This window comes from Leiobunum rupestre, chromosome 11, assembly GCF_980474605.1.
Source record: "Leiobunum rupestre chromosome 11, qqLeiRupe1.1.hap1, whole genome shotgun sequence".
NCBI lineage: Eukaryota > Metazoa > Arthropoda > Arachnida > Opiliones > Sclerosomatidae > Leiobunum > Leiobunum rupestre.
The window spans coordinates 30572507-30593344 of record NC_143394.1 but is presented as its reverse complement, the minus strand read 5'-3'; the positions used below and the strand labels follow the sequence as shown (position 1 = coordinate 30593344).

The 20838-nt window shown below is 37.4% G+C and overlaps 1 protein-coding gene across 1 annotated transcript; it reads right to left on the bottom strand.

Moving 5' to 3' along the window:
* Nucleotides 1–1084: 1084 nt before the first annotated feature.
* LOC149922230 (uncharacterized) lies at nucleotides 1085–19306 on the bottom strand. Its single transcript, XM_090163488.1, has 3 exons — nucleotides 18732–19306; nucleotides 2625–2702; nucleotides 1085–1559 (listed from the first exon to the last, which is right to left on the bottom strand). Exons 1-3 carry the CDS (start codon nucleotides 19088–19090, stop codon nucleotides 1511–1513), a joined length of 486 nt encoding a protein of 161 aa, XP_090019614.1. The 5' UTR covers nucleotides 19091–19306; the 3' UTR covers nucleotides 1085–1510.
* Between the last annotated feature and the right edge of the window lie 1532 nt (nucleotides 19307–20838).

Here is a 20838-nt window from a genome sequence, read left to right as displayed (position 1 = left end):
TACATGTAAACGAGTTAAATATGAAGTTCTAGGAACTCAGTTAGCTCCTTGCGGAACTGTTTGGGGTTGGGAATGGACTTTAGGAAGTCCGGGAGAGAGTTCCAGTCACGGATCGAAGAGGCGAGGAAGGAGTGCCTGCGGACGGAGAGTCGAAAGCCAGGAAGAATGAGGGCCGCGGATTTCATCCCGCGCGGAGCACTACGCCAAGACGAGAAAGTAGTTTCAATCCCGAATTAATCCTGAGCTATGGTTATAAACTTGTCATCATGTTTTTTAATTTATAATTTAGAAGTCACGTTCAGCCCAGTTTAATTTTAATTTACTTGGCTTAACTCTTCTCTCCCATAAACCCCCGGTTATTTTACAGTCGGTAACCGGTCGGGTTCATAAGCTCTCCCACACCGCAAATAGTAATTTCTTATATTCCTTGAACTAAGCCGTTACCATCAGGCCCTGACTGGCTCCTTTGGGGGCCCTCGGCTAGAGACTGAAGAGGGGCCCCATTACCGGCGGTGTGGGGGTATGGAATTAAAATGTATTTATAATAAAAATTTATTCTAAGCAATCCAACCAGCCGCTATGACCAGTCCGGGTCTGGTTACCATGAAAACGAGACCTCACGAGCCAAACTATAGCGTGTTAAAGCGAGGAAATCAACTTCTGTTTGATGATGCGTTTGCCATCACGGAGTTCGAAGTGGTGTAATTTACGTCATTAACGAAAATACCTTCATGGCATCTAGGAGCAACAAACACAGCACCCCACACAAGGAGAACGCAACCCGTCAAAAGTCGCACATTTTCTCGCGTACAATTTTCATTGGTTAGACGCTTTAGCGCCTGCTGCCGTAGGAAGGGGAAAATTCGGAAATTGCCTTCCCCCTTTCCGTAAAACGTTCAGCGTAAAGGTTCGTCCAATGAAATTTGTACACAACACTGCGTTAGCGTGTTTAAAGGCTAGCTGCGTTCTCCTTGTGTTTGTTGCTCGTAGATGGCATCATATCGTACAAATCATGAAAAAAATTCCAAAATTTAAAAAATGATGTGAAAAACAATAATAAAATGGAAAGAAATAAATAGAATTTTTATTTCATTTTAATCCATATTTATAGAGGAGACACTGCTACAAGTTTCCGATACGAAAACGAAATTCTGAACATAAATGGAACGAATGATTTACGATCTGAGAAATCAAAGTGAAATTTAAGTCGGTGCTTTGCCGTATCCTTTCTCAACAGAAGTCTGTTCGTGTGATATTTCTTCGTTAATTGATGCATTGCTCCTTTACAAAACGTCATCAGTGTAGATCAAATTGGAGATATGAGATGAGAGGAGTGTGGTTTTCCGTAGATAGATTTAGTTTCCAATAAACTTTTAAAGGTGTGCTAGTTAAGTTTGTTTTTTATTTGGTTCGAGGGATCGGATATAGGAGCACCCATTGGCCGCCGTGGTCACCATCTTAATTATTGTATCAATCAGCGTCTTCTTATAATTGAAAACTGGGAAATTCTTCAAACAAAGGATTTCAAAATAATGTCCGCATCTCCGTTGGATTTTTTCCTAATTGAGAAAGAAAATGTATTCAGATTATAAAAACAATTCGTAGGTTTGTTAAAGGGGAACGGTCAAACTTTAAGCAGTTAGATGGCCCTATAGCCCATTAAAAACTAAAATTAATGGCGAAAACCGCCTAAAAAATTTTGAGTGGTTAATTTTTAATAAAATAAAGAAATTTCTGGAAATTGAAAAGCGCGCGTCCGCCGCGACACCTGGTGAGAAGTCGGTGAGACAGAAAAACAACGCAAAAGCACGCGCTGCTGAAGACGCAAAAAAATTGTTTTGCACGCGCGGCGCGTTCCAGTTATAAGAGACCTTAAGCCTAAATTGCGCGATTTTAAAAGTTAGGATAGTTCGCAAATCACTCATACGGGGTTAGGGGCGCTGGCGGCAGCCCCTAAGATGGCGGCGAAAATTCAAACCCAAACACCTGGCGTTATTTTTCGTTTCAACTTTTTGGGCCAAAAGCTATTTTTTCAAGACAAAAAAAGGTACGTGTTAGTATATTGAACGTCTTGTTAATCTTTTGATACGGAAATAAGGACATATTTGGAAAAGCTTGGCCGTTCCCTTTTAAGTTCACACTTAAAATGGATTTGCTAATTAGTAATTCAATTATTAATTGAAACTCTATTTTACAAGAAACGTATTTTTATTTCAAAATTTCAATGGATTAAAAAAACAATTCATACCTCCTTTTGAGTTCACGCGAAAAATAGTTTTGGTTATTTAAAAATAAATTATTAATTGAAAAGTCTATTTTTAATAGAACAAGTATCTTTAGACAACTCCAAAGAACGAAACTCAATTTTAAAATTTAGTTAATTTCATTTGTTTTGATATTTAAAAATTATTAAATTATTTAAAAAATCTATTTTTGATAGAACATTATTTGAATACCCTTTTCAAACTAGACCAATAAAACCGGGTTTAGTTTCTTTAATAAACTGTTAACTTTTTGTACTAAAATTAATATGAAAAACTAACTTTGGTTTACTATATCCATTTTTATAAGGTATACGTCTGAAAAGGGGTTTAATAAATATTTTGAAATTAAAAATGACTTACCATTGCCTTTTCTGCCTATTTTCTGGTCTGGAAAATCTTAACACTTCCACAAACGGTCGCCACAAATAGTCAGAGTCACTGTAAAATATTTTATATTCGTCAATTATATTGAATAAAAAAGTACCGTCATCTAATTTAAACGGACTCAGTTTGTAGCTCATTCGAATTAAACAATAACCAAAACAAATTCAAATCATTTTCCTATTCAAATGTAACAAAGTATTCGGAAGAAAAACACGCCCAATATTTACAACCACAAAGCAACAAATATATATAAAAACATTAAAGCGCTTTTACAAACAGTACATCTTAAAAAATAAAATAAAAAATGTGAATATAGGCGTTGAAGGGAAAATCGAACAGATACAAACTTATTTCAACATTTCCTCCCCAAAATCATCCCCTTTAAGCCTAGTTCCCACTTAGCGAAAAAACCAATTTTCGCGCTGAAAATTCACGCTCGCGAATAAAATTTGCGATTTTTTCAAATTCGCCGCTAAAGTCTAGCGAATGTTCTATTTTTTGACGTCCACACCTTGGCGATAAAAAGCTTCAGCCAATCAGAAAACGCGTTCCCTCGATCTATTCCGCTCTCGTCCGTCACTTACTAAGCCTAGGTCTTTAGAAAAGCGGCTCAGCCAACTTGACAAAGATACTGAAGTAAAGGTAATTATCTCACGAACAGAATCGTTTATTTATTGAAATTATCAACAGGAACATCCATTTGGTTCATTTTGAACTGATGTTTTATGTTAGGCCTAAAACATTACTAAAAACCCGCGCGAGTTGTTTTCAGCGTTTTTAAATTTTCGCGCTAAAGTGAGAACCGCTTCCCCAGCGACCGAAAAAACGCGTCTTTTTTCGTTGCGCGAAAATTTTATTCGTCTCGAAAATTCACCAAGTGGGAACTAGCCTTAATCGGAAATTCAAGAAAATTATCGCTTGTTTTGGGAATCGTTGTTTCGTCGCGTTGCCAACATTTTCAAGAGACTAAAGATTCCACTTTTAAATATATTTAAAAAACGTCGATTTTACCTATCCCCGCAGTATTATCCGAACTGCCAACTAACGATCGGCGTCGAATATATAGAATTTGTAAGAATAAACGTTTCTCTACTCTAGAATAAAAAGGAAAAACGCGGTCCAATCGATGATTTAGAAAATAGCGTTAAATTTATCTCAAAAATGACACACCGAGAAAACTTAGTTACGTCCATTCGCGAAATCTCGAAGGAAAACCGAATGTTTCTTTATAAATTAGATTTAAGGTTTGTCTCTGGTAAATTTTATTTAAGCCACGCTTTTCCATTCCGATTTTCCATCTCCGGCAAGCGTTGCCTTTTTTCCGAAAGAATTTATACAACGAACGTACCAAAATCGACCGTTTTAAGCGAAATGACTACGTTGAAACGATTTTTATTGTTTCTTACAGTCCACCTCACCCCTTGAAGCGCAATCAAATCAGCATCGTATCTCATTGGTTCCTCGAGATAACGTATTCTGACGTCACGCGGGTGACGAATTATCTCATGATGATCATTTCAACATGGTCATTCGCCACAGGGTCTAAAATAGTGGGCAGTTCTGTCAGTTTTGGGCAGTTCTAAAACACGGATTTTCAGTTTTAAAATCGGATTTGGGCAGTGCTATTTATCGTTAATTTATCGCAAAAAACTATGAAAAATTGAAAATAGCTGATTACTTCATGGGAGATGTCAACGGATCTTTACGGTACATATCGACAAATGCTGAACTAAGTTACTTATTTACCTTTTTGCTCTCATAATTTTGTTAAAATATTCGTCATTGTCTTAGTCGATAGCTACGCCGCAAAATTTTCGTTTTGAAAACGAAAACATTTGAGAGAGTTGGCCGTTTTCGGTCTATCGAAATCTGGCAGCCTTGCCTGCCTTCCGGCCTGTATCTCCATACCGAAAATGGCCGACGATTACGCCACCGAAAATATTTTACTAAACTGGTCGGCGGCGTTTTTGACCGTTATTTTGAATTATCGACTAAGACTATTGAAATTATTTTTTGGGGGTTTAATTTAATTTAGGCAGTTCTAAAAAATCCTTATTTTAGCCCCTGATTCACCATAAGTGTAAATAAATTCTTGGTAAGGCAAAATAAAGACTTGTTTCACCATGAAAAACTGACAAATGGTTTTAATAATCTGCTATTCCATAACGATAGTTATTTCCATAAACTCACCGCCAATGTCTAATATAGAGTTTGTATTACCGGTTTTTCATCACATTGTCAATACTGTTGTCAAAGTTTTGGCAGCATGATCGAATATTGAAAAAATATATATTTATTCTCCCTGTACCATCCCCACCCCCGGCTACGCCTCTGTATCGAGTGCCACAGTATAGGAGGATTTTAATGGAAAGATTTATTAAAAAAATTTTAATAAAAATTTATTCGTAATTAAGTTTTGGGGCTATTGGCTCCAAATAAAACTTTCTGAGAATCAAAATAACGATGGTGATTATTATTATTTGTAGCAATTATTCAAAACTAAAAAGAAAACCTAGCTGAATAGAAAATAAATTTTTTTAAAAATTAAACATGACATAAATGAACGAGCTTTGATCGTTGAATTTTCAATCAGGAACGTAATTAAAAATTGATAAAGAAACGTATTTGTAGTTTTGTGCCTAAAGGACATTAAAAAACCTTATTTCGTTATATTTCCACATATTTAAAATTTTAATATTTTAAATACAAGTAATATTATGGTGTTTGAAAACTCATTTGCTTTTTAAAAAACATGCGAAAATTAATAATAAACTATGCCGATAATGAATATTCATTTCAAAATGAAAATTAGTGATATTAAATAAATAAAACTCTTTAGTTTCTCGTTATTTCATTATTATTAAAACTGCGCGTAGAATCCAAAACTTTTGTAAATTAATTTCATTTGTAAACTAGCCGAGGTATATCTAATTATCTTCAAAGGTAAAACATATTATATATATCATATTTTTGTCTTTGGAGACCTCGTCGGCTAAAAGATAATTTGAATTTATTTTGTAGCGTTTCGACCAACATATTACCAAGGATAGTATGTTGTGTCGCTACTCAGAGCACGTTTACTTTAGTTAACGCAGTTTTGAATGTGTGGTTAGCTACTACTAGCTCTCGGATAAGTATCATATCTTAGTCTTCGGTGGAGTACAAAATTAAAAAACCAGGGGGAGCACCCAGCTCTGAAAAAAGTTACTAAAACCCATTTGTTAATATTGTTCAAACAGTTACTCCGCGACGGTCTTCGTGTACACATCTTTACCACGCAATAACTTTAATCCATTAAACTGCTCTGCTCAAACATAAATGTTTTGTGTTTTCTCCTTTACTCAATGTATTTGGAAAACTGTGGGCCGGAATGAAATTTTGGAGAGTGCAATTTTGGGGGTTGCGGTATGATTGTCCCCCAACTGAAGTACTATGTTTTATACGGAGTCTTAAACCTTAAAAAGTTCTTTCCGGTGTGCAAATAACAAATATATCAATAGATGGACGATTTTAACCCACGCTTCACTAACTCTCTTAATCCTGCTGGCTTGAGCGTTCGAATTTAAAAATATACAAAGCAAAATATTTCAGCCTGCCACCGCAATATGTCAAATCTCACGGTTCAAAACTGCCCGTTAAATTTATCTTTGAAAATTATAAAGGGTTGTCACTACTAAGGCTCCAAAAAGGGGACATACCTATGCCACCTTGTACGGAGTTTGGCGCCGGGATCCAGGATGAGAGAGGCTCATTTAGCATAATAATAAGGAGACGTTGCTTAACGCGCCACATTTAATTCCGCCTTTATACACGTATAATTTATCGCTCGTCAGCCGAATGGATATTTGATAATCCACGCCATGAGACGCGAATATTACATCCTTGGCACTTCGGGGTCGTACGCTCCTAAGTCCAGTTAATCCCACTTAACGTATCCGTCGTTTAAGTTAAATTTATATCGAAAGCTTATTCAAATTTCGGTTATATTATTAAATAATTATATTAACCACAATTTTCAAAATATGTTACATATATGCTAATGAAACAAATCGCGATCCTTTACGATATATCTCATGATTGGAACAGGTGTTTTAAATAGGCTAAGTGTAATATTAGGTTGTATTCTGTAGAGGTTAAAGGTAATAGTTAAGCCACGTTCACACAAGAGCCTAAAACCCAGTTTAGTTCGGTTTGTATGCCAGTTTTGACCGCCGACGATAATTCTTGGTTCACATGTGCGAAATCCATTCAGCCCGGTTCGATTATAGCCAAGGCTTAACGCCATTTCAAATTATGACTAGAATTTTGAAAACACTAAAATGTATCCCAAAACAATTAGTTAATCATGTTTACTATACATACCGTAATATTATTGGACATTATTTAGAATGTTATTCCCATTATTTTGGAAAATACGAGCAATTTGACTTCCCTGCCTTGTCGTTTTGAAAGCGATTCTAAGTGAGCGGACTTGGACAAGTTGCTTCCCGAACCAACACGAAGCGATTTCTCACGCTGGTTTCGAAAACTAGTTATCTAAACGAAGCGATTTAAGGGGTAAGTGTGAACGCGGCTTTAGTGTAGGGAGCTGTTGGCTCGCGTGGCATGAAGGGCTTGCCACCACCCTCCTACGCATTGTAACCCGGCCACCTGAATTAATGTCTTTAAAAGTCGCTTGATGACTTAGGCCTAAGGTGGTGCCTTGGGTATTAGCTTAGCTGATTATTATTATTATTATTATTAAAAATTGTATAGATTTAATTTGTCATTACGTAAAGTAAAATGGAAAAGTGGATGGCTCATTTGGTTTTAAGTGTCGCGAAGGTTTTCCCTATGATGTTTAATCGACAAAGTATTTATTTATACTTAGGGATAATCACTATGCTGAGACGAATTTTAGCATAGATCCCAATCCACTTGATCTCCTCCCATTACGAGCCAATCAAATTGGCTGGTTTAACATTGGTTTTCTAAAACGTACGTCTTCAGACGTGATTGAAAACTAGACCATATTAATTTATTTATACCTAGAGATATTATATTATATTAATTTAATGGAACGCTCTTACGGGAGACATCCCGAAGTGTAACCCACCGATTTTGTTCAAACTCGGGGGATTGGTAGACCTTCGTGTATCATGAAAAATCCTAAAAGGAATTTATTCAAAGGGCAACCTTTTTGCCATGGCAACGAAAAATGTTTTTGACAACAACAAATGGAAATTTTCCCAATGAAAATAACATGGGATTCTGACCGATTCCTAGCCCCCCCCCCCCCCTGTGAAAAATTTTAACCAATTTCAAAATTTCGAAAATGCCAAAAAAATAAAAACATCAAAATTGATCAACTTTTGATCAATTTGAGTTCAAAATTACATGTTATTTTCAATGGGAAAATTTTATATTTGGTATTGTCAAAAACTTTTTCGTTGCCATGGCAAAACGGTTGCCCATTGAATAAATTAACTTTAGGATTTTTCATCATACATGAACGCCTACCAATCCCCCGAGTTTGAACAAAATCGGTGGGTTACACTTCGGGATGTCTCCTTGTTAGTTGAAATGATTCGCGAAGATGCAAATAAAGTTGACTTTTGCTACCAAATTACTACCTACTCAATGAGTAAATGCTACCAAAATTGAATTGCCATTAAAAGTTAAAAATAAATCTACTTCGACATTCGCTATACAGGGTGTTTCAAAAGGTTATGCAAAAATTTAAGGAGTTGTAGGGGGTGAGTTGAGAAGTATGACTGTTTTTCCCCATTTTCCTACGAATGAGTTAAAAGAGCGCCAAAGAGCTTCACAGTGTTGTCTACTAGCCCAGGCAAAGTGGGCTGCACCAAGCGCCAAACCAAGCAGAGTTGGGAAATGCGAACATTAAGGTTTGGGTTAGTGTGATAGGTGAAAAACTGAAAAAGGACTTTGTAAACCAATCGAGGTAACCAGCGTATGAAAGTAAACTTAAACAGTAGGTGGTTTTTTTTTCACCTGTTCTGGGTTTTTTGAGCAGCTTCAAAAGTGTAGCCCTATGACGTCATTTTACTCCAATTCTATCTTGACTAAAAAAACGAGTTGGAGTAAGAAGGGAGTAGTTAGAGGTTAAAGGTTATATATTTGTTTTGTTTTTAAGATGGCGAACGGTGGTGATATCATCAATATAGGACTCATTTTTCTTATTTATTTAATAATAATCAGCTAGGCTAATACCCAAGATACCAACCTTAGGTCTAAGTCATCAAGCAACTTTTAAAGTCATTAAATAGCATTTAACAATTGGATATTCGTTATTAAAAGCTTGCCACATGTGAAGATGTTCAAAACCCGTTACGTTTTTGTGAAACGAAATTTAAGCAGACGAATTTTCTATATAAGCTAGATTACTCCCTCTACACCTCCTTTCGAGGAGGAGTAAAAAGTGTAACGTTTGAGCTCTGGAACAAGCGAACAAAATTCGGGACAGGGTAAATCTTACCCCGAGAACTGGCGAATAAAACGTTTTAGGGTAAAAAGTTTACACTTTTTGTCCTGGGACAGGCGAAAAAAAACCACCTATTATTTAAAGTCCCTGCTGCTTGGTTTTACGCTTGTTGCAGCCTACTTCCAGGGGCTAGTAGGCACAACTTTGAAGCTCTCTGGCGCTCTTTTCACTCATCTTAGGAAAATGGGGGAAAACAAAAAAAAACAGGCATACTTCTCAACTCCTTAAAATATTTGCATAACCTTTTGAAACACCCTGTATAAATAGTAATCGTATACGCAATTACTTAGTCATTGAAACAACTTAATCCGGGAGAAGAGATTGGAAAATTTGTTGAACAATCCGCTCCGGCTTGTGAAACATTTTTCAGAAATAAAAGTGATTGTCGAATTTGGGGGGCGCCGGGTTAGAGAGGGATATTGACGAAAGAGCGACTGGCAATTGGATTAAAGAGAATACGCGTACTCGAACACAAAGGTTGCTTCCGAAGCCAAGGCCCGCCGTCGTTGTCACACGCCTTTATTACGAGGCCTAAATTGTCAATTTCAATCGGACACGTTTCGCCGTTCCTCGACGAGTTCGGCGCGTGGATGCGAATTTCAATTCTCTCTCTCTCTCAGCATTCTCCGTCGTGGTCATTCCCCAGAGAAGCCAAACAAAGCTAACAGGTGGGATAGCAGCCCTAGCCTCCCACTGCTACTTCGGAACGCCTGTAAACACTGCAGTATACACTCGTAATATACACATATAACGTCATTTAGATTCAATGCGCCATTCGTGAATAAATTGCGCTTCTGTGTACCCCTAAACAAGACGCGGATGGACGGTGTAGTCAATCACCCAGAATGGACCGCATACTGCAGTTTACGCGTGACGTCATCTCAATATAATGGAAGGTCAGTGTCATCCCCTCAGTCCGTCATGGTTGCCATCTTGACCGAATGATTCGCGAAACCTTTGACCAATTGATTCCAAGAATTTCTAAAAGACGGATTAACTTTTATTCTCCTAGAGCGCTCTCGGATAACATTTCATCTCGTTTTTGTAATTCAAATCGGAACCATTTCAGTGGGTTCTAAGAGTGCTCTAAGAGCGATAAATGGAAATTTGCCAATAGATAAACTTCTTCGCCTAAATAGCGAAATCTAGTGTTTTAACCATAGATATAAGAAATGTATATAAAGGTCTTGATAAATTTCGGGGCGTCTAAGCCTAACATAAAATACGGATGTGACACCTAGCAGACACCGAGGAAGGCACGTGACCAAGAGCGCGAGCTCTCTTAGCATTTTAGTACTAAGTGCTTGACCTTTCCGCAGACAATGGCTCTCGCGACGATAGCACGAGCTTTCTTACCGATAGATAGCGCGTTATAAGGATAGCCTGCAGAAATTACGCGTTTCTGCTAGCTGTCACCTCCGTATTCACTCCCTTTGAAATATTTTATCTAGACCTTTATATACATTTCCTATATCTATGGTTTTAACATAGACTAAAGGCTGGTTCACACGGGCAGTGTTTTCCTGATTTTCTCTATTTTCTCGTTTTACCACCTTTTCCCGTTGTTCTGGCGCACGGGAAAGCGACTGTACACACGGACCAAATTTAACGGATTTTTACGCCGTCAGCGCTGCCGATAAACGAGAAAACCGAGAAAAAAATGCAATATCTCTACTTTATTTTCCCGGTTTTTGAAGCTCTTTGAGTTCGACTAATCAGCGAGCGTTTAGCTGTTACGTGATATAAGGAGCGATTTTGAAAGTCTTTAAAAGTAGGCTTAAGATTTTTTGCGTCTACCACGTGACGGCAAACGCTCGCTGACTGGTCGAGCCCAACGCCCCACAAAAAAAAAGTTATCCGTTTTCTCGTTCCCCGGCAGCGCTCGTGTTGTGATAAAATCCGGCACATTTTGTCCGTGTGTAAAGTTGTTTTCCTGCGCGCCAGAACCACGGGAAAAGGCGGTAAAACTAAAAAATATAGAAAACCAGGAAAACACTGGCCGTGTGAACCAGGCTTAAGGTTTACCTTTCTAAGTCTATGGTTGTAAGTCGGAAAATTACCGGAAAATGACCGAAGCCTTTTTTCGCAAAATTTTCCGTATTTTTCCGCAAAAAAATACAAAAAGTTATCATTCCATGATTAGTCTAATAAATTGTTTGCAAATTTAAATAAAGCGGCATTTTCGCCTCATTTTTTCGAATCTAAAAGTAAAACTAAACCTCTAGACTAGTTTAAACTGATTAGAATGTAACACTATTAATATTTTGTAGTATGTTTAATGATATTAGACATTTTATATCGATAAAAAGTTAAAAACATTAAAAACCCTTAAAAAGTTATTTATGTTCCAATTTTTTATTTTCCGATTTGCGGAAAATTTTCCGCATTTTATTTTTTCAGAAAATTAACAACACTAGCGAAATCTATTGACTACACTCGTGCTACTCAGTGTATCAAAAATCGTGGTATAATTTTTATTTGTACGTCACTAAACTAATATAGTTCGTTTTCCAGAAATTTCAGTGTAATTATAGCTAAGGCTTTAACTTCATTTTGGTCTAATTTTCTGATATAAATATATACCGTAAGTAACGAAATTTTATGAAATCTAATTGAAAGCGAATTGCTTTATTTACCTTTTGTGGTTCATTAAGTGGCAAGATTTATTGTTTAAATGGATAAAAAATACTAAATTCTTAATTTTACATTGGTGAAATGAAATGGTGTATGGCCCAAAAATGTTAGCATTATAAAAAAAGTCAGTTGCAGGCTAAGAAAGACAAAATATATAGTACAGTCGGCGCAAGGATACCTCAGACCATTTCCGGCCAGTCGACCGCGCGTAATTTAAATTTGACCACTTTACGGTCAATTTCAAATTTCGTGAGTTTCATCGTTTTTTCGCGCCATCTAGGAACCGAAATAGGAATCTATTTTTTAATTTCATGTTGTCATGAGTTTCATTACTGAATGCAGCTAAAGAAGGTTCGATAATTGAAGCTCCAAATATTTTAAATAGCCCAAGAGGTTTCTATAAAAAGCATGATAAAGGTTTATTGTTAACAGGTATAGCTCATTAAGACAACGTTACCCCCAAGAAAGCGTGGTAACTATTTTAAAAGAAACTGCCGATTTAACTGGTAAGACGTAGAAATAAATTTACAAAATTAAATATTTATACATACTATTTTAAATTTAAGAATGATAGGAATGCCTTATCTTTTAAATTTGCTCGCCACCACAATTATGAAATTAAAAAATAAAGATTCCAATTTCGGTCTCTAGATGGCGCTAAAAGACGACAAAAAGAGCAAAATTCGAATTTGACCGTAAAATGGCCAAATTCAAATTTCACGCGGTGGAATGACCGGAAACGATCTGAGGCATCCTTGCGCCGATTGTACTATATATTTTGTCTTTCTTAGCCTGCAACTCACTATAGCTTTACACTTTAAGGGGGATAAATACAGTAAAAGCCTCTTTTTCGTTCAAGCTGGACGTTTCTGTTCTAACAATTACATCATATAATTATATTTTTCTTATTAGGCTAAACCTTCCTCTAGTGCTTAAAATAATTTTGATAATTCTAATATTAATAGTTAACGAGATATAAGGTCCTAACTAAAGGATAGTTTGGCCGCTTGCTCAACTTGTTTAGCTCCGGGGGTTCGAATTAAAACGTAATTTAACTTAATTACTTTTAAATTTAAAATGGTAAAAATTATTTTAGTACACTTAAATATTAAAGTATTTTAAAATACAAAATTAAAAGAGTTCAGCTTGAAATAGCGCGAAAGTAGACAATGGCCACTGTAGTCTTCCCCCTTAATTACTACAGAATCATTTGAAAAATTCGACCCGAATTGACATATCCGACCAATCAAACAATGGAGACTAGCAAGCGAAATTTCTGAAAATGGATACCAGTTTAGATATTTTTGGGCTACACTTTGTGGGAATAAAATATTTTATCTAGACAATAATTTAACTAATAATTTGTACGATTTACTACAGTGGCAAGGCCCAGTCAGCGGAGACTAATCAGGGGTCCGTTTTGAGCCCTCCTTACTTGGTTACGTAAATATTTATTTAGCATTTTGGGAGATCGCCCTTTCAATAAATGCCACTTCTGCCCGATTCCGATCGAGGTTTGGCGGGCCTTCATTCAACACGGTAACGCGTTAGTTGACAGTTCCCGGAAAGGCCGAGTACTTATGGAACCCTTCCAACTACTTAGTTCCTGCTTTCGAACCAACCATCATTTCGTATATTCGATATGTCTCGGAAGAGTGTTGGGAAAACAAAACTTTGTTCTGGCGCTACGCTCCGAACAATGTATATATTTCGAGAGTTGAATGGGTTTCGGAAACAATACGGGACTGAAATAATAAACTATTGCTTCAAATAGTTGTACGTCGCCAATATTTGGAATATCTCGAAAGAGTTCAAATTCAAAATTTTATATTCAAATATATTTGACTGTATTTCGCTTTTATAAAAATTTATGAAAATTAAATTGAATCCCATAACTAAATTCGATTGTATAATATGAAAAATGTATTTATTTAAATTTAGGGATAATGGGATAATGAAGATTTGGCTCTTTCAGAGTTGCCAGATGTTTGATCCAGATCGCATTTGCACAATAACTGAACCCGCGGTACGATATACGATCCGAAGGCTGTATCGTACGGCAAAAATACGATCTTAGGAGAAAATACGATCCAATGTAGATCCGTGTATTTTCTTGTGTACAGTTTTCATTGGTTAGACGCTTTAGCGCCTGCGGTCGTTGGAAGGGGAAAAGTCGGAAAATGTCTTCCCCCCGCCCGTAAAACGTTCAGCGTAAAGGTTCGTCCAATGGAATTTGTACACACCACTGTGTTAGAGTGATTAAAGGCTAGCTGCGTTCTCCTTGTCTTTGTTGCTCCTAGGTTTAAAGGCGTAGGTTTGCTTCTGAATGTCCCCCTTTACAATAACTTGCCTGAAAAGCAAATACCCGGGTGGTGGGCGGTTGGCCTACCACCAGGGTATTTGCTTTTCAGGCAAGTTAATTTAAGGGGGACACTGGGACAGGCAGAAGAAAGCCTAGGCCTTTGAACTGTTTTTTTTATCTTTAAATATCTTTTGGGCTTAAGTGACTGGTTTACAGCCGTACGATCCATCTTAAGCTAGTACTATCCAAATCGAAACTCGGTACGATAATCCAGCGCTTGGAATCTGGCAACCCGGGGCTCCTTCCCAATTATCAAATCAGCCGAGTATCTAATTGACTCCATAAAATTGACGTCACACGCTAGTGACGTTATCTCTTCCCCCCTCTAAATAAATTCTTGTTAATGTACAAATCAAGTCGAAAGTTGAAGTTTGCACATGTACGAATAAACTACTGACCCGAATTTAGATTGCGCGCTGGTTTCTTGTAGAACAGCGCCGCTTGTAGCGCCACTGTGTTCGACATTGAAAAGATTTTCACCCAAATATAAAATTAATTAATTAATTACTTTGAGAACGAAGATGCAAGAGTTAATATAATTCAAGAAATATTATATTTATAATTTTTGGGTGTAAATGTTTCGCGATTCTCTCGGTAGGAGCGCTGGCGGGTGATGCCATTTGGAGAATGATGTTTTGGCTAACGATTCGGGTCCAGTAGTTTTTTTCTTACAAGGTTGAAGATCGTAAGTGAAAATAGCATGTGGCGAAACAGTTTTGATAAATTGCCTGTTTATTTTAGATGGCTCACGTAGGAAGGTAAATGTGTGTAGCGCGTCTTCCGATGAGTTGACCAGATAAAACCTTTTTACGAGGCTCTTTTGTTGGGGCAATAATTTACGCCTCACACGCCATCTGCCGACATTGCTCATTACACCCGCAATTTTCACGACCGGATACTATATACGTTAAAAGAAAAAAAAATAGTTCTTTTCAACCTACGTATAATTGGTACGGGCATTTGTTTTCATAATAAACAAGATCAAAATTAGAAACTAATTAACCTATTTAAGGCTTACAGTTCGGAGCCGCTTAAATATGAAGTATAACAAGAGGCTATACTTGTAACAGCGGAGCTACTGTGGGGTGGCGGACTGGTTAACACTTTCGCCTCGCAGCAAGAAGAGGCGGGTTCGATCCTAGTTTGTGGCACTGGCTGAAAACTCGGAACAACTCCTTCCGCGTTGAGTTTTCAAGTTATCTCCCCATTGGTTAAAGGGGTTTTCCCCCGAGTTCGTCGGTTTCCCCTACCATAAAAACTTGTTGAGGTTAAAAGTAATAGCAGAAGTAAATTAACTGAAGTTATCGAAATAGTGCTCAGAATCGGAGGGCGCTTTCCTTATGAAAATGATGAGAAAATCGAGTCAAATTAAAGTTCATTTCCATTTACTTCTGGTAATAGTTAGTGTAGGAAGCTGTTGGCATGAAGGGCTTGCCTTGGGTATTAGCCTAGCTGATTAATATTATTATTATTATGCTTTCTAGTCAGAAATAAACTAATGGTAGTCGTGCACTTTGACCTATTTAAATATTTTTTAAATCAAAAGTGTCTTTAAAATTGAACGGGATAACCTAAGAATGAAGTAAGTCAATATTGACAACAACGAAACGCTTAGATTAGAAGCGAGGTGTTAATGTACTATTTGTATGGAATACTGGCGTTAATGTTAATAAGAGTTTGTTTGTAGTTACGATTGTAAGTGATTGGTAATCAAATTTGGACAATGAGGATATACTCTCCCATTTATTGGTATTCCTCTTATTCGTGGAATGTCGAAGTGCTGGCGGGTTTGCGAAGCGAGCGACCAGTTACGGAACAATTCGGCGCTCAATTCCATTATTCAGAATCAAACAAATTTTAGAGTTTTCGAAGCTTACCTTTAAATGGAGAGGTTAAGTAAAGTCCCCTAAAACGTTTTAACAGGAACTACATAATGCTTTAAAAGATACTCAGAGTTTGAAAGTCCGCAAAGTGCCGTTGAAGTTTAATACTTCCCGTTTATTACTTTGAGTAATTAAATACTTAAAACTCATTCATTTAGTGCTATAACGTAAATTTTCGTAAAGTTTCCCAGAACGTCAACTCTTCCTAATAAGGCAACTATTAAAGTCCCTTAAATTTTTCCAAACGTCCCCCGCGCGGCTTTCATTAGCGCCGCGATACGTAAGTGTTAGGGAACCAATGAGATACCGAGCGGATTTGATGGACGTGGAAGGGGAGTGGCATACTGCAAGACGGTGTGGTGGATTGGGAGAAACGCTAACAACGGGAGTACCCGAGGTGTTTATTGCCGATTTTGTTCAAAGTCGGGCGTAATGTAGACCTATATGAGATATGAAATTTACCAGATGGAGACATTGCACTACCCGTTCGATTTGACCACTTAAAACAAAAAATCTCCATTTAAAAAAGCATGGGATTTTCTCGGTTTCACAAGGAAAATTTAAAAAAAATTAAAATTTTAATTTTTTTTAAATCACGAAATGGGTAATTTGGACCACATTTCATCAAGTTTGGGTAGAGAAACCGAGAAAATCCCATGCTTTTTTAAATGGAGATTTTTTTGTTTAAGAGGTCAAAAACATTTTCGTTTGCCATGGCAAATTGAATGGGTAGTGCAACGTCTCCTTTTGGGAAATTTCATATCTCATTACGCCCGAATTTGAAAAAAAATTCGAAAAACAACTCGGGTACTCCTCTTGTAAGAGTCACGTCCACATAGTAATTTCCCTATAAGTATAAATAATACACAGCGGCGTAGCGAGGTCGGGTAGTGGAGCGCCGGTAGCTAGAGGGGTGCTAAAGTATTAAAATTGATTTTTGGGATTATATATTAAACTCAACATTGTTGAATCTTGAAAAGTACACGATTAGATTTTGTATCTGCGCGATAGGGGCCACCAGGGGGGGGGGGGGCGAAAATATTTGATTTTTGCCCTGGGTACCAATCCTCGCTACGCCACTGTAAATACCTTTTTGATAAACTTTAATAAAAAACTCGTAATTCGGCAAAACATTGTAACGCTGTTTATAGGAATAGCAACTACTTAAAGGCCTAGGTTTTTTTCTGCCTGTCCCCCTTGAAATTAACTTAGTGGAGCACAAATACCCTGGTGGTAGGCCAACCGCTGAACATGTTGGCCTAATTTAAAGGGGGACAGGCAGAAGAAAACCTAGGCCTTTAAGGCCTCTGAAGTTTAGTGCGCCCTTACGAAAGCGGTGACAAAGGAAAAACGCGATTGAAAACAATACCCGTTGATAAGAAATGGCGCGAATGAATTGGAGATGCCAGATGGAACGGGATTGAGGAACGAAATACTTCGAAAAACACTCGAATCCAGGAGAGGATAAATGGTGCGCAATTGTTGAAAAGTAACCCGTCTGTAACTGATTAAATTCTAGATTGAACCACAATGGCGCCAGTAGAAATAGAGTTCCCACTTCGAGTTATACACATTTTTCAAAACCATTATGATCAAATCCTCACTAAAATTGAACATAACGCGTTTTAAATTTTGTTTACTTAATAGTATAAGTCATTATACGTCATACCACCTTTACTAACAATGTAAGTTAATCATAAATCGGGCACTTATTTCCCAAATTTGAAAAATGTTATCATTAACTATAATTACCGAATTTCGAAAACATACGGGAATCGTAAAAGCAATTTGAGTAAATTTGGAAGTAGAAATTATCCAAACGTAGCTGGCTCGTAACGACTATTTACTGACTTCGAGAGTTCGAGGTAAACTCAGACCAAGGAACCAACTTCGAATTGGCGACGTACGCAAATCGACGTTACGTTAAAAAAAGAAATAAAGTTTCCGGATGGAATTGAAGGGCACTTTAGCTACGCTGGAAAACGGAAATAAGGCGTCGCTAATGAATCCAACGTTTAATGCAATTTGGTGGAAAATGTTTCGCCAGTCAAATTGGATAAAGGAATCAAACTTTCCGATAATATTAGGTCGGTTGTGTTTTGGCTACAAATTTAATGGAGTCGGGATTACGCTATTTGCAACCTACCAAACACGAAGATTAGGGCAAACTCGGGAGCTAATACTGTTAATTCTAATGGGCCATTTCACCGTTAAGAGCCACGGTCGGTCGGAAAACAAAGAGCTTACAAAGCCAATTTGTCAAAAGTTAACGAAGCCAATTTAACACCGAAAACTCTGAAAGCTTCCAGAGTTTTTAGTTCATGTTATACCCGGTAAATAAGGGTCTTTATTCAGGGGCAATTTTAATAAGGCCCCATTTTTTACCTTACGAACGGCTTAAGGAAAAACATATAAAATTAGGTCTCGAGGGGGTGCAAAACAGGCCCCAAAACGCACAGTCTGCCTTTGTTGTGATTGAATATCTGAGATTAACGATCTTAGTTGCAAATTTTTATTTGAGGTTTTTTGGAATTACAAAGGGTTTGGAAATTTAGAGAAATAGGGAAATTTTTTACATTAATCCTACCAAATTTTACTAATTAGAGTACACAAGAAACATTATCTTCCACGTATAAGTATTTTACCACATTGTTTAAAATATCCCAACCACAAACTGAGCTCGTTTTAAATTAGAAGAAAATTAGGAATAAAGAAATATTTACCTCTCGTCAGACGTTTTCCAGTTTTGCTCCAGAGGTCGGGGTCGGGTCAAGCCTCTGAGTAGGTCAACTTCGCGGGCTTCGTTGGGGCTGCTGCTTGTCTCGCTGGCGTCTTCGGCGGCGCCCGGAGTGACCACGGGTGCGGCTCGCTTGTAAGAGAACAGAGTGTAGCCGCACGAACAGCCGCCAATTCTGCCGTTAAAGCCAGTCTTCTTGCAGAAACTTTGGCAATCTAGCCTCTTAGTGCCTTCGGACGCCCCGGTCAACACGGTCAAACTGACCACTAGGAGAGTGACGTAAGTCAAAATCGACGGAAGGGTCAAGCGAGTGGCTTCCATGGTTGTGGTCTTCGCGCAGCACATGAAGTTCGATGTCCGACGGCTTCGGTTATTATTTGCGGGCGAAATCGGTCGCGCTAGCTCGTGGACAATCGAGTTATTTTATGACTTTCGTCGACTGTCCAAAACTCTGCTGGCGTTGTTTGAAAAGTGGCCGCTTATAAAGCGCGCATTCCCCCTACGCGAAAATTCTCGAGGCCCGCGTCACTCGATTATCGACCAATCATACGTCGGCGCGCCGGTGACGCGAAACCGCTCCTAGTTTGAAGCCCAACTTACGCTATCTAACTTCGTATCAGTACGCGGAGTCCGAAAACGACGCGGATCTCGAATCTTTACGTGCCATTTTTAATGTATATCCTCTTTACGCGCATTTTCGTTTTATTTAATATTTTATACGATTTTGGTCATTTTAATTTTACATAAGCAAATCATAATAAACTAGGGTGTATCGAAATGCCTGGCAAAACCTAGTATTAAATAAGAGATATTTTAATTTATTTATTTTGATAGTAATGTAAGTAGTATTTACAGGAATAATCTCCGAAATGTTTTAGTGGTTTGAAATTTTTGAAATAGTCGTATCATTCACCATATGTAATGGAATTTACTAGTAACTCGAAATGACAATAACTAAAGCTATTATTGACAGATATCTCCTGGCAATAGTAAACGTCATTTTAAAAAATTAGAGATATTTAAATTTACTTATTTTGATGGTAATGTAAGTAGTATTTACGGGAATAATCTCCGAAATTGTTTAAGTGGTTTGAAATTTTTGAAATAGTCGTATCATTCACCATATGTAATGGAATTTACTAGTAACTCGAAATGCCAACAACTAACGCTATTATTGACAGATATCTCCTGGCAAAACCTAGTAAACGTCATTTTATTAAATTAGAGATATTTAAATTTATTTATTTTGATAGTAATGTAAGTAGTAATATTCTCCGAAATGTTTTGGTGGTTTTAAATTTATAGTCGCATCATTTACCCATTGAGTTGGGAATAAATAGAGGTACAACTAAATCTGGCTGGAGCGGGACCAATTTCGTTCAATAAGGAGACTTTATCAACTTTATCGTTCTACCGTGGCGGCATCTGTCTCTAGTGGTGGCAACTATATTGCAATTGAATTTTTTCGCGAATCTGATGCGAAATTGAAATGTATGATTACTTTTAACAAACAAACCATTGAAGTTGTTTAAAATTAATTTTATTCTGTCAACACGATCCTTTTTAACTCAAGTTACTGTGAGTTAGCTAATAATTATTTATTTTTAGCCATATAACTTTACAAAATATAGGTGGCGCTACCGCCTAATTATAAAGATGAATTTCGTACAGTCTTATCAGAACAGGTCCCGCGTAACCGTGGCAACCGAAATCGTAATTGTAATTCTAGCAGTATTATTCCCAATTCAATGCATTTACCTGCGTAATTTATTTTAATTTACTAGTAACTCGAAATTTAAAATGAAATGTCGTTTACTAGGTTTTGATATAAGGCAGCCAAGTCGTCGCCCGTTCGATTAGTACCGAGGAAGTGGGTAATGAATTATTGAAGGACAACGCGATTTCATCCGGTTCTCGAGATCCCCATTTTGAAAAATACTTCGAAAGTACTAATATCCGCTTTTTACCTTCGAGCTATTAGCATTTTCTCTGGCGATACCGCAAGTGCCCTACACACACGGGCACTCGACAGCGAAGGTTCGCCAGTGATTTCGTTCACTTATTTACATTCAGATAAAAGGGGCATTTGTGTC